General features: G+C 49.2%; 1 protein-coding gene across 1 annotated transcript in view; it reads left to right on the top strand.

The window, feature by feature from the left end:
- Positions 1-210: 210 nt before the first annotated feature.
- The window catches only part of LOC119101257 (neural cell adhesion molecule L1), a 55,424-nt gene continuing 43,421 nt past the window's right edge, over positions 211-12,213 (top strand). The window contains exon 1 of the mRNA XM_037224558.1: positions 211-1,102. Within this exon, the coding sequence (XP_037080453.1) occupies positions 1,033-1,102 (70 nt within the window). The 5' untranslated portion in view covers positions 211-1,032. The remainder of the gene's footprint in view (positions 1,103-12,213) is intronic.

The following is a 12,213-nucleotide window of genomic DNA, read 5'->3' as shown; positions in this document are numbered from 1 at the left end:
TCAAATCACAGCCACGAACTCCGGCGCCATTATCTCGCCATTGAAATGTAAAATATCCGTCGGCCTTCTGTCGGGGTATCGTCAGCGTACGGCCGCCCGGCGACACTGAATTTCAACGGAGGCTCGTTTGGCAGCAGGTTCCGAAAGTGTCCGCTAGGGGCGCTAGGCGAACCGCGGCGCCAGCATCGACATTCTGGCCGCGGGCGGCCGCCGGGGCTGACACGGGGGACGCTGATGCGGCCGGGTGCTGTGACGGGTGCCGTGGTGGGTGCCGTGGTGGGTGCGATGCTGCGAGCCGAGGTCGGCTGAGCTGGGTCGCGAGCGTCGGATGCCGCCTCCGCTCGCGGGCCGCCCGTCGCTGCCGTGACTTTCTGCCGACTGAGACAGTGACACGTGACCGCCGACGGCCGAGCCAGTCCACGTCCGTCACGTCACGTCACGTCAGCAGAGTCCGTCAGTCGGACGGCACCCGGCGACGGAGACGGCTGGCACCCGTAAACGCAGAGCGGCAAGCAGTCGGGCGGCGGCAGAAAGCTGAGACTGTGAGACGCTCGTGACAGCAGGACAGCAGACAGTCGGAACAGTGTCAACCGGCAGATATCCGGTGACATTGTCCGAGGAGCTGTGGACAGCGGGGCGGTGCAGGCTGACGCCGCAGATCGTTGACCCGACCCCTGGGCTGGCCCGCAGTGCTGACCGCGACCCCGGTGATATTCACTCTCACTTAATTGCGACAACTGCGCCGCGTCGGACAGCTGAGCTGTGTTTCGCTGGGCAGCGGCAGACGGACAAAACAGTGCTGCAGACAGTTAAAACAGCGCCAGACGGCTGGAGTGGTTGTTTCCAAGGCACAGCAGACAGTCGAGATAGGGTCAAACAACTAAGCTGACTGCACTGGGAACTAGCACTCCGCTGAGTGCCGTCAGGCAGCGGTAGCTATTTAAGACAGCTTGGGTGCCGCGACTGAGGGCATCAGACAGCCAAGACAGTGGCAGACAGGTGTAGCTGTTTGTGGTCGTGACAAGCGATGCCATGATGGCCCGGTGTCTGCCTCGACCGACCCTTCTTTTCGTCGTGTGTTTAAACGTTCTTCTCCATAAAGGTAAGCGCGCAGCAACAAGGGCAAGTGCATGGTTTTTAAGGTCAAGGAACTTGCCGTCTTTGATGGAAATTTGAGTGTCTGCGTGGCGCATGGTACTAAAAAGGTACTGTTTTCTTAGAGATAAAAAACAGTAAGATGACAGTTTGCTGAGAGCTATGAAAGCCACTGACTAAAAATATGCGCACAAAGTAGAACGTGTACAACGCAAAACATGGCGGCATTGTTTTCTTACGCTACGTCGCGAAATGTCGCGCTACGTCGACAAAAGTAAAATGCTGCCAAAATAAGACAAGGGTCGTGGGGCTCTGTCACATCCCTGTGGGGTAAAATCAATTGCTGCAATTCTTTACTTAGGTGTCGTCGACACAAGCCTTCTTTTATGCTGCACACCACCAGATGCATATCTGATCAAACACCGAGTGAACCATGATGGGGGTTTCATATATTATTCTTGCTGTATAAAAAAACATGCAAAAATACAAATTTCTATGCATGTCAATCTTTGTAGGTATTTACGACTTCCAATTGTCGCCTTTCATGAAGCAAATGCGAGAGAGATTTCATCTTTGGCATCATGCTGAGTATGGCGGCTCGTTCAAATTCTCACTTGGCAGACATTTTAGTTATGCTGCTTGAAGATCAACATCTTTCAAAAGATCGTGAATATGATCGTTGTACTCCCCTGAGATGTGGTTAAAGAGATCGAAAGGTGCTAAGTTTAAATGCTCTTGACGAGATGCCATTTAGTACGATTTCTTTAAACATTGCTGCCCACAACATATTTTGGACAATGCTCAGTCGTACACTTTGTCGCAGCCACACAACATCCGAAACCGTAAAGCACAGCACCAGCCAACCTGGCAACCTTGAGGGACGTTTCAACAGATGGACTGGAAACAAGAATCTTGAGGCATGCCACTTTTCTTCCCCACACATACATCTTGAATTACAGCATAGGACGTAAAATTACATTCTTTCGAACTAAAGTTGACTACCGATTTCCGTGCTTAAAAATGCCCGCAGTAATGCGAACTCATCTGTTAGGAAGCTGAGGGGTGATGAGGAAAATAGCTGATGTATTCTTAAGGTTTACATGTTTTCAGCCACATAGCATAGCAGTGCCCATGACATCAGTTGGACAATCTCGTTAAGAATTGTTGATGCTATTACCCTGCTTACTGAGTGCATATGCATACAGAGCATGTAACATTCCAGGAACTGCCATTACCATTGCCGTCCAATAGCCATACACGTGCACGTGAATTTTGCTGATGTTAGTACCTTTAAAACCTCATTGTTAATAGATGTGCTCTGTTAACACATTGTTTACTGTGTTGCCACCAACCTTGAGATGCCTAGTAATTTTCATTGTGAGGCATTTGACTGGCATCCTCTACATTTCGCACGTGCTACACTAATTGTTCTGTAGCAGATGCTGTAATGCTCAGAATCATCTTCCATAAATGCAAGCATAAGATTACGACGCTACCATTCCTTGCAACTATTCGTTTGGTTCAGGCTACTCGTCACTATTTCACGTTTGGCTCAAGCTCCCCTTCACTATCCTTTGCTTCGCGCTTGCATCGTAATTTAAATTACCCCATGAGTCATATTCTGAACATGCTCGAGCCGGAGTCTGCCTTCTCCCACAAGAGGTCTTCCGGCGCCCGAAAAAGGTCATGTAAATAAAAAATAGACGGTTGTAAAAATAGCTCTAGTGTGATGGTGCTTCGGGTTGAAAGTTCGGTGTAGTAGCATCATAGCACAAGCATCTTGCTTTACGGGTGCAAGGCATGCAGAGGAAGTTAAGAGAAAGTCGGAGAATCAGGATATGACGCTTGCGGGCCCCTGAACACATTGAGTTTGATAGACGCGATCATACATGCACCCTCTTGGCATGATCAGGGGTGGCCCCCTGACCTGATCGCTGGCCAGACAAGCGTGGGCAAAATCTCCTGCGGTGAAGACTGTTACATCCTGCCGCAAGTAACATCAGATAAATATGTTATCATTTTGGTAGTTGGATGCGTTTGACGGAAAGATCAAAATCGGAAATCGTTGGCGAACCGCACCAAGCACGTGATGCAATGCGACGATGGGATTACGACGTAAGTGCAATAGTTTCAGGCAGCTGTTTTCGTAAGTTCCTGGTTTAAATGCGGAGAAAACCTTCCATTGTCCCGAATTATCTTACATTACCCTTGTTTTCATACTTCAGCACTAAACCCATCTTAACAAGGGATTAAGCTGCCCAAGTTTTGAGATTCAAGTTAATTTCACCTTCCAGCCTTGTTTTAGTCTGCCTCTGGCTTGACATTCTAGTTTCACTGGGTTTCTCTCAGTTGCAGGTATTTTGACAGAATCATTGCATGATTTGACACTTTCCTGATCATTTTCACACACCATTTACCTATTTATGGTTGTGGTAGTAGTTCAGGCAGGAAATGCAGAGCAAAATATGACGTTTCGGGCTTTGCATTTGCTTCTAAACGTTGGGCACAATTTAAACATTTCTCTCATTACTCAAAAGCCCGCAAGCACGCCACCGCACTACTTGGCCTCATAACGAGAGTGAAAATCCCCCCCCCCCCCCCCCCACCCGTCGCCGCCACCAAAACATCTGACCGTGCTATATGCTCTAAAGGAAATGTGTATCCACGTTTTGCAAGTTACTTAATAAAACTGCAAACAAATTCCAAAACTTAAGGGAGGGTCGTCACCTGAGCGTGAAGCCCCTCGCCGTCTCGCGCGCAAATACCACAGCGGGACAACGAGCGCCAGTGTCCGAGCGCCCCCCGCAGCCGGCACCGTGTCTGTGTCGCCGCCGCAGCCAGACCGGTCACGTGGTCACGACAATCCGGCTGGCGCCGCGGCCGTCTCTTCAGACGGCGTGGGAGGCCGTAAATCAGGCACCCGAGCCGACTGGAGGGTCGCCCGCCGACGCCCGCGAGGCCGGCCGGCGCCAGCGCCACTGCAACTAGAGACCATCCCCAGCGTAATTGGGCGGACGTTTCCACGCGCTGGCGCGGCAGGGGCCCGGCGGCGATCTCGCCGTCCGTGTCGAACGGCGCCTGGCGTTCTGTGTCGGGAGGCGTCTGGCAGCGCATGTGGAGAGTTGTCCCGCAGTCTCTGTCGGGGGCGCTTCATATTCAGTGTCGGAGAGCGTTCCGCAGCCTGCATCGGACGGCGCTGCGATGTCTGTGTCGAGAGGTGCCCCTGCAGTCGCTGTCAGGAGGCACCCCGCAGTCTGTGACGGGGAGCATCCCGCAGTCTGTGCATTGTGTGGCGCTCCACAGCCTGCACCGTAGTGATGGGTGGGAGCGTGGTCTGCTGTCTGTCGGGCCACACTCGTCACACTGTCCCACCGTTACCCCTCACACACACACACACACACACGCACACACACACACACACACACGCACTGTTGTACTGCCACACACTGCCAAATTTTCACACGCTGTCACTGTCCCACACTGTTACACTGTATCACCCACGGGCTTAAGTTGGCTTATTTGTTGTGTACTGATAACCGTGGCGTGACACGCTTGTGCGTGGTCTTTTCTTCGCACCAGAATATCGTCTAAGAAGTGCGTGTACTCACGAGTAGCGCGCATATATCCTAGAATATAACTACCTCGCGCTGCGGGCGCGACATAGGCCTTGCTACGCATTTTTCACCCAATGCCAAACGCTGGTGACCTTCAGTATTCACAGCCTTCCTGTCGTAATACTTACTATGTCACCTGAAAGTTCGACCGCAATGATGGGCATGAGCAGTACATGTGTTTTCACGTCATTCTGACAATGGCTGTGAATGATTTTTTTCGGCTACCCGCTCATTACTTGTAAGCGTACTGAGAAATCATCATGGTCACTTTACAGTGGTGCGCGTCCTCCTTCGTCCACCTCATTGTTAAGGCGATCTTTTCCGTTTTAAACGTCGAGCGTCCCGAGCTGGACGCCATATTCATAAAGACATTGCGTGCCTTGAGAGGCAGCATCGGCTGCGCACTTCTTTGGGTGCCTGTGAACTCAAATATGCTGTGACCTGGGAAAGCTTTTGAAGCCATTGATTCGCCGTCTTATAATATATGAGTCTGTTTATCATCTTTTGCTCTTTTTTACTGCAAGTGTATGCAGTTTCACGCGGAACACGTGAACTCTTTCCCGACGTATTGCGATATGTGATCGAAGGGAAGGCAGAAATCGGCCAAGTTTCGGTAACAAAAACGAGCCATTCGGGGAACGAGATACGTTTAGTTTGCTTCAAACGACGTTGAAGGTGAACGTCCTGTCCAGGCATCGGTTAATTCAAATAGGTACAACAGGTGCGTACGTGTCCATGATGTCATATTCTAATGCTACATAGGAAACGCATGCCTAGGATGTCAGAGTATGGTCTGAACGCAGCATGTGACAAATGTGTTAGGTGCATACTTCTATGACATTTCGGCGTCTCTTTCTTACAACTGCTGGGAATTCAAAGCCAAAAACGAGCTCGTATTGAGGGCCGAACTCGTTGATTGGCGGAAAATCTTCTCATTCGCCTGATATAAGGTATCTAAGAATAATATGGCAACAAAGAACACCAATACGCAACTTCCCGACCTTTTTTGAATTGGCTACGACTGTCGGTGGATAGTTTCGGCTATTCCTGCTAAGTCCTGCCATGTTCGGAGAGATGAAGGCTCAGTGTGCCAGCTGGTTACCAGTGCTTACTGTTTGCCCCGGTGTTGTTATGTGCAATGAAAGTCTAAGGACAGCTGTATCAGTACACCTAAATCCATTAACGCTCTTTTAAAGTCTTGTAAGGCATTAAGGCCCTTCTTAACGCAAAGGGCGAGCAATTAAGTGGGGAAGACCTCTTTGTCGTGGTAGAAGGTTGGCATGGGTATCATAATTGAAAAGGGAATTTTGTATATTACTTAAGTATTCAGGATAAGTAGGGATATGCCAATTTTACCCGTGAGATCCTTTAACTACCTGTACTATGATTCCTATCTCGTCTTCTCTCTTCACATTCTTAGCCATCATTGCTCATTCCTTGCCAGAGTCTCTGTATGTTCTCGCGACTGCAGACGTGGCTGTTTGCATGGCTTGTTGGCGTTCAGCAAGTGAAATTAAACCAAGAAGGTGGCAGTTTTGTAGTGTTATACGGTGCGCGAGATGCACGAACTTCTGAGAAGAAGTTAGTGCAGACTCTGAGGTCGCGAGCGAAACGAATTGTGTATTCCTGAAGCTCCGCTGGTCTGCTTTCAGGCCGAACTTCCTTCCATCAGCAAAGTCGCGTCGTGAGCGGAGCTTCTGTTGGTTTAACTAACGGTGCGGTATTGTTCTGCATGAACACGTTTCGAAATGTGGTACAATCATGGTTTGAGATACGCTTTGCAATGGTGTTGCCATCATGCCAGGGAAGCCAGGAAGTATGGAGACAGTCTTTTTTGAAGCATTAGGACAAGTAAATAGCGAATGGTATTCATGCTGTATTGCACGCATCTGAAGTGACTACCTTTTTTGTTGTTGATTCCGGTTATAGCCACGACACAAATCGAGTGCACTTGCCACACACTTCGGCAATAGTGTGTACCCATGTTATATTTCGAAGCTACAAACAGTGCATAAGTTCTCCGTCATTGCACACGCGAAAACCCCACATCATCGGATGTGTTGTACTCGTGGTCAAGAACGATACCTTCAGTTAACCATTCGTGTTTCCGGTAATGCAGCACCAAGTGTCCCAACGATAAAAGACAGTTGGCTGACAGATTGCGCTGGTGATTACATGCCTCGATCACGAACTGCGTTTTGCCAGAAATGACGCAGACATTTGGGCAACTATGAGACAGGACGGACACGAGGATGAAAATTGAATGGCTTACAACAAACAGCGCCGTAACCAAAACCTAAATGCAACTAAAGAGAACAAGAACACCACGAGCAGAGTCCAAAACACACGCACATAACACCGGTAAGTTAAATTCACCCGCATAGAACAACGCCACGTTGCGGGGTGCGCAGGTACCAAAAGTGGGTCACGCCGTCCGCTACAACGGTAACTCTGACGCAGCAATTCAGACAGTGACTCTGACGTTACAAATAGTTTCATTACATGATCGTATAATAACTTATTAACAGCCATATTCACAACTTAGTTAAATTTGGTTATACAAATAGTCTTGGGCGCTAAAAGCATGCCAATGGTTTTAAGTGCTTTTTTGACATACCGGAAACTTGTCTTAATATCTTTAAACATGACACCGTCCATTCTAGACCCTAGTTTTTGTACGCCCCAGAGAAATAAGGTCATCAGTCTCACACTGAAATGCGATATTTTCCTCACGGAACTATGCTTACATATAGTGCTGGTGGCTGGTGCCGTCAGGTTTAACATATCCAGCACGTGCAAGCGTGTGCAGAGGCTGTCGAAACTGTTGTCTGATCGACGTCCTCGCTCCCCTGCGGTCCTGCCCTCTGTCGCCCGATGCACCCAGGGTCTGGCTTATCACGCGTCTGTGGGACAAATCACTGAGGCCAATATTGGTGTTCTGTGCCTTTGCGAAATACAGACACGAGTTGAGCTGCGCACACGAGATGCTTTCCGAGTAAATATGCTGTACAATCATAGTTACCTGCTCAATGCAAACCGCCGAAGGTTTGAGTCAATTCAAATCCATTTAGCGTGATTAAATTGCCGGCCAGGTCCCGTCTGTACTGATCATGCAATGTGCGCCCCATCGAATGATGCACCTGACCTTATCACTGTTTGTTTTGGGATTGTTCTGGATGACACGGACAGAATGTATTCCAGGCATTCATAAGGTAATGGGCCACACAAGACCCAGGAAGGATCACTTTCTAGGACATTGAACTGAGCCCAACGGTTTTACAGTTACTAGGATTGTCACAAAAGACAGCTAGCGATGCTTGCATCTGACTCATACCATGAGGCTATTAATTAAGTTTAATGGATATTCCGCAATTTGCTCTATGCGCTTTTGCGAAGCCTTCGTACAAGGTCCAGCAAATGCGTGCTGGGCCGCTTCTAGTCTGGTTCAGCACTGCGCCAGTCCAATGGGCGCCTACCGACTTCGAGAGGCAGCTAGGCCAATAAGATTGCACGCTACACAAAATCCCTGAGCTGCTCCAGATCATGAAGTGGATCTTGATTCAAAATCCTGAATACAAGATTCCAAATCCTGAGCCGTGTGAGCTGTGCTGAAACAAACCGGCGCGCGACATACTGCGCAAAAGTTCAAATGTTAAGGCCTGTTGGTGTCTTATAAAGCATTAATTGGTCACAGTTACAATAATAATTTAGCCGTCTTCAAAAGGATAACAGCAGAGGTGTGACAATTTATGCTTAAGACTAAAATGTCGATAGAAGTTGAACAAAACGTTTAGTGGTTCTTACGCCTTTGCGACCATTCATCCAGGCACCTCGCTGACGAGTAACCCTAACATAAGTAACCCCAACCTAAGTAGCCCTAACGTAAATCACCCTAACCTCAGTAACCCTCGCCTAGTCAATCCTAACCTTGATAGCCATATAACCTCCGTGGCCCTGGCCTAAGTGACACTAACCTTATCAACCCTAACCTGAGTAACCCTAACCCGAGTAGCCCTAACCCAAGTAATACTCCTCAGGGAGTCTTTTGTTGGACTGTGTCTCGTAGCCAAGGTTCAGGTTATCCAGCACTCAAACATTCCTACAATTAAAGACATTTTCTCCCTTTATCGCCTTTATCCAGGGATTGAGAACCCATCACTGGAGACAAGGGCAAGCCTATTTGGAAGCTTCGCTGCCGAAAAACAAAGTCTCTCGTTAAAGCCAATTGCCGGCAGCAAGCTGATAACTGCTTCCAAGAGCTACGTGATGTGACGACATCAGAAGAACATGAACATACCATACTGTCTGCGAACTTTTGCCAATAACTACAACGGCAAAACTGTGCTTACGACTCGGGCCTGCATAGTGACCGACGTGATCGCGGGTTAGGGTCAGAAATGGGACAGTCGGTTTACTGCTCATATACATATAATCTGTGTACATGCGCTGGCATTTTTCGTCTGTGTGGTCTTTCAGCAGAAAAAGCTTTTGTGCGTAGCAAGCATTGGGGATTCCATGTTCCACGCGATCCCTCCGCCGGCAAGAGGCTGGAAGCCCACCGTGCCGCGGGCCCGGTGCCCAGCCCATTACATCAAGCGGCCAACAGCCATTTCATAATTAGACGTTGTCACTACGAACACCAGAGCCAATCAGAAAGCGATCAGGGCCAGGCTGCGCAAGACCATTCGCTGGCGCTCGGCACCGGCTGGACGAGATGCCTCAGCCCGTCAATAGCGACCACTTAGAGCCGGCTGCGGCGAGATTGCGGCGGCTTTGGCCCTTTGACCCGAGCGGCTTTGACAGTGTGCTACCGAGCATTGTCGTCGCCCCGGTAGTGGCCGTACTGTGCCGGTAGCTGATAGGCGAGCCAAGCTGTCGCACGCCGCCGATGTAAAAGGATGGGGCCCAGTGACGCGTGTGGCAGTAATAGACGGCAGAAGTCGCTCCAGATGTGCCGGTCGAGTGGAGCGACGCTCACGCTCGTTAGCCGAAATTAATGATGCGCACTGAATCCTTCTGACCGCATGGTGGCCCCAGGAAGTGCACGAAAAATGCGATAACATGCTTGACTAATATCTACGTAAAACGCCAACTTCAGTTAATGCCTCGCTTGGCGCCGCAAACACCGCGACCGTGGACCGCTGATCTGCGCTACACCCGTCCCACGGACGCATATTCCAAGCCGGTGGTGGACAGCGCGCCGGGGCCGGACTCGACGCAGCAGTGGAGCGATGTCGCGAGGTCTGCGCACCGCTCGTGGACCAGATGTCCAACTGCTGGCGCCTCGGGGCTGGCGGCACGACACAAGGCTGGTAGTGCACGACCTTTTGCTGATGGGCCAGGGGGCGTCGGTGGATGAGGCATTGATTGAGAGGCCGGGCCGTCGCCGCCGGCACCGATTGGCAGGGGCATTGGTTTATGGCCGTCGTAATGGCCCGTTCCAGCTGCAGGACGGTCTGCGGTCGGGTGGAGGCCCGCCGACACTGGGGCCGTGACGGCGGACAGGCCCGCCGACGGTGCGGCGGAGCTCGCTGGGCGTGTAACGAAATGACTCGCTAATGGCTCAGTGATAGGGCGTGTCTTTGTTTGTTTTTGGGAAGACGTGGGTAGGTGTCTTTACAGCTCATGAACGTGGATTGCAAAGCTCATTCCCTCCTACAAATGGACAGCGTGTTCTTTTAATAATGGAGTAGGCGCACTTTGTTTCGGCCCAGGAACCTTTTACTCTTGGAGAGCACTCCAAGTGCGCCAAATGCCCCACGTATTCAGAATCTTGCAGGCTGAGAGGGAGAGCGTCGTCTGGCGATAGCTGCCACCACTCACCAGCCGGCGCACAGCGGCGCGGACGGCACGACCCTGACGTCAACTCTGCTCTGGCACGGTCGCTGCTCCGCCATCGGACCTCCGTTTCGCGGATGCGGCCTCATTAGTGGGAGTGGGTGCATTTTGGTCCATGGGATGTAAACAGCGCCGCAGTCAGACCCGCGCCGCTCTGACTGGCCGAAAGGCAGGCGGGCGCGCGGGCGAGCACGGCAGGTTGATCGCAGGCCGCGTGCGGAGACGGCCAGTCAAGGAGGAAGCGCTGGGAAGCCGCTGTTTGGCTGCTGTCTGCGGCTTCCTTTGGTCCTCCGGTCAGCTGACAGATCAGGTTCGTGATGCTGGAGACATGGCATGGAGCCGGTGACCGATAGGAGGGGGTGTTTGCCGCGCGCGATCAATCGACACGCGCCGCAGCGTGTTTGCTGTAGCTCTGTGAAAGGGCTTCAAACGGCATGCATTTTGTTTTGCGAGCTCGTGCTTGTGTAAAGAACCGGGTCATTCAGACTTTCAGAAAGCTCCACGCCGTGGACGAATCAGGCGTTGGCTGTGGAAGCCTTACAGGTCCTGCCGTCACCGCCAAAGCGTGACATCCTCACTCCGCTCGGAAACCCCAGAATACCGCCGAGTCCTGGCGGGAAGCGGACAAACCGTCATCCCGTGTTCTGGGTGACGGCGTCTTTGTTGCTGCCCATTCAAGAGGATGAATGGGGCGAAGTTTCTTTGATGCTAAATGCTTGAGCAAGAATGTTAATGAATTTACTGTATCTCACAAATACTGTGGTCAGCTTCCACGTGTGTTTCAGTATGCAATATCAGGCATTGCCCAGAACGTCTCTATTTTTCAAATGCATTTTTACTCGGTTTTCAACTCCAGCCCAAATTGCACAGTGCAAAGGAATAACATTGCTTGTTAGTTGTATTTATATATATATATATATATATATATATATATATATATATATATAGATATAGATATATAGATATAGATATAGATATAGATATAGATATTATGATATAGATATAGATATAGATATTGATATAGATATAGATAGAGATAGATAGATAGATAGATATATATATATATATATATATATATATATATATATATATATATATGTATGCATATATATAATTGTATATATGTGTGTATATATATTATACATGTATATATATGTATATATATATTATATATATGTATATATATGCATATATATATATATATATATATATATATATATATATATATATATACCACACCATATAAGTGATGTTAAAGACCTTGGTGTAGGTGCATTTAACAAGCTTCTTCTGCACTTGCTCTAGTTTTCTGATAACGGTTATCTGTTCATCATTGGGACTTACAGTTTTTCGCCGATGTTTGGAACCTATTGATTGGCCTGACGCTTCAGAATCACATGTTCTATCTTTAAAGTTACTCACACAACTTACAAGAGGCGAATATATGATGGTATGTTACGGTTAGGTATAACTATAGGGGAATAACAATGAGGGAAAATCAAGTTCAGTTCGATCGTCCAATTTTACGGGATCTTAAACTAGATGGTTAAAATTCTAAGAAGCATAATAAGTCGAGCGACAAAACACGAGGGGTTGGCTTTTTTTTGCCTCCGGTAAGTAACAACATTTCGATCGTAACAGGTTTAGAACATACAGCTGCCTCCTG

The sequence above is a fragment of the Pollicipes pollicipes genome, unplaced genomic scaffold, assembly GCF_011947565.3.
Source record: "Pollicipes pollicipes isolate AB1234 unplaced genomic scaffold, Ppol_2.1 Scaffold_4881;HRSCAF=5763_pilon_pilon_pilon, whole genome shotgun sequence".
NCBI lineage: Eukaryota > Metazoa > Arthropoda > Thecostraca > Pollicipedomorpha > Pollicipedidae > Pollicipes > Pollicipes pollicipes.
Note: the sequence above shows the minus strand (reverse complement) of the source record. Positions and strands in the feature narration are given on the sequence as shown.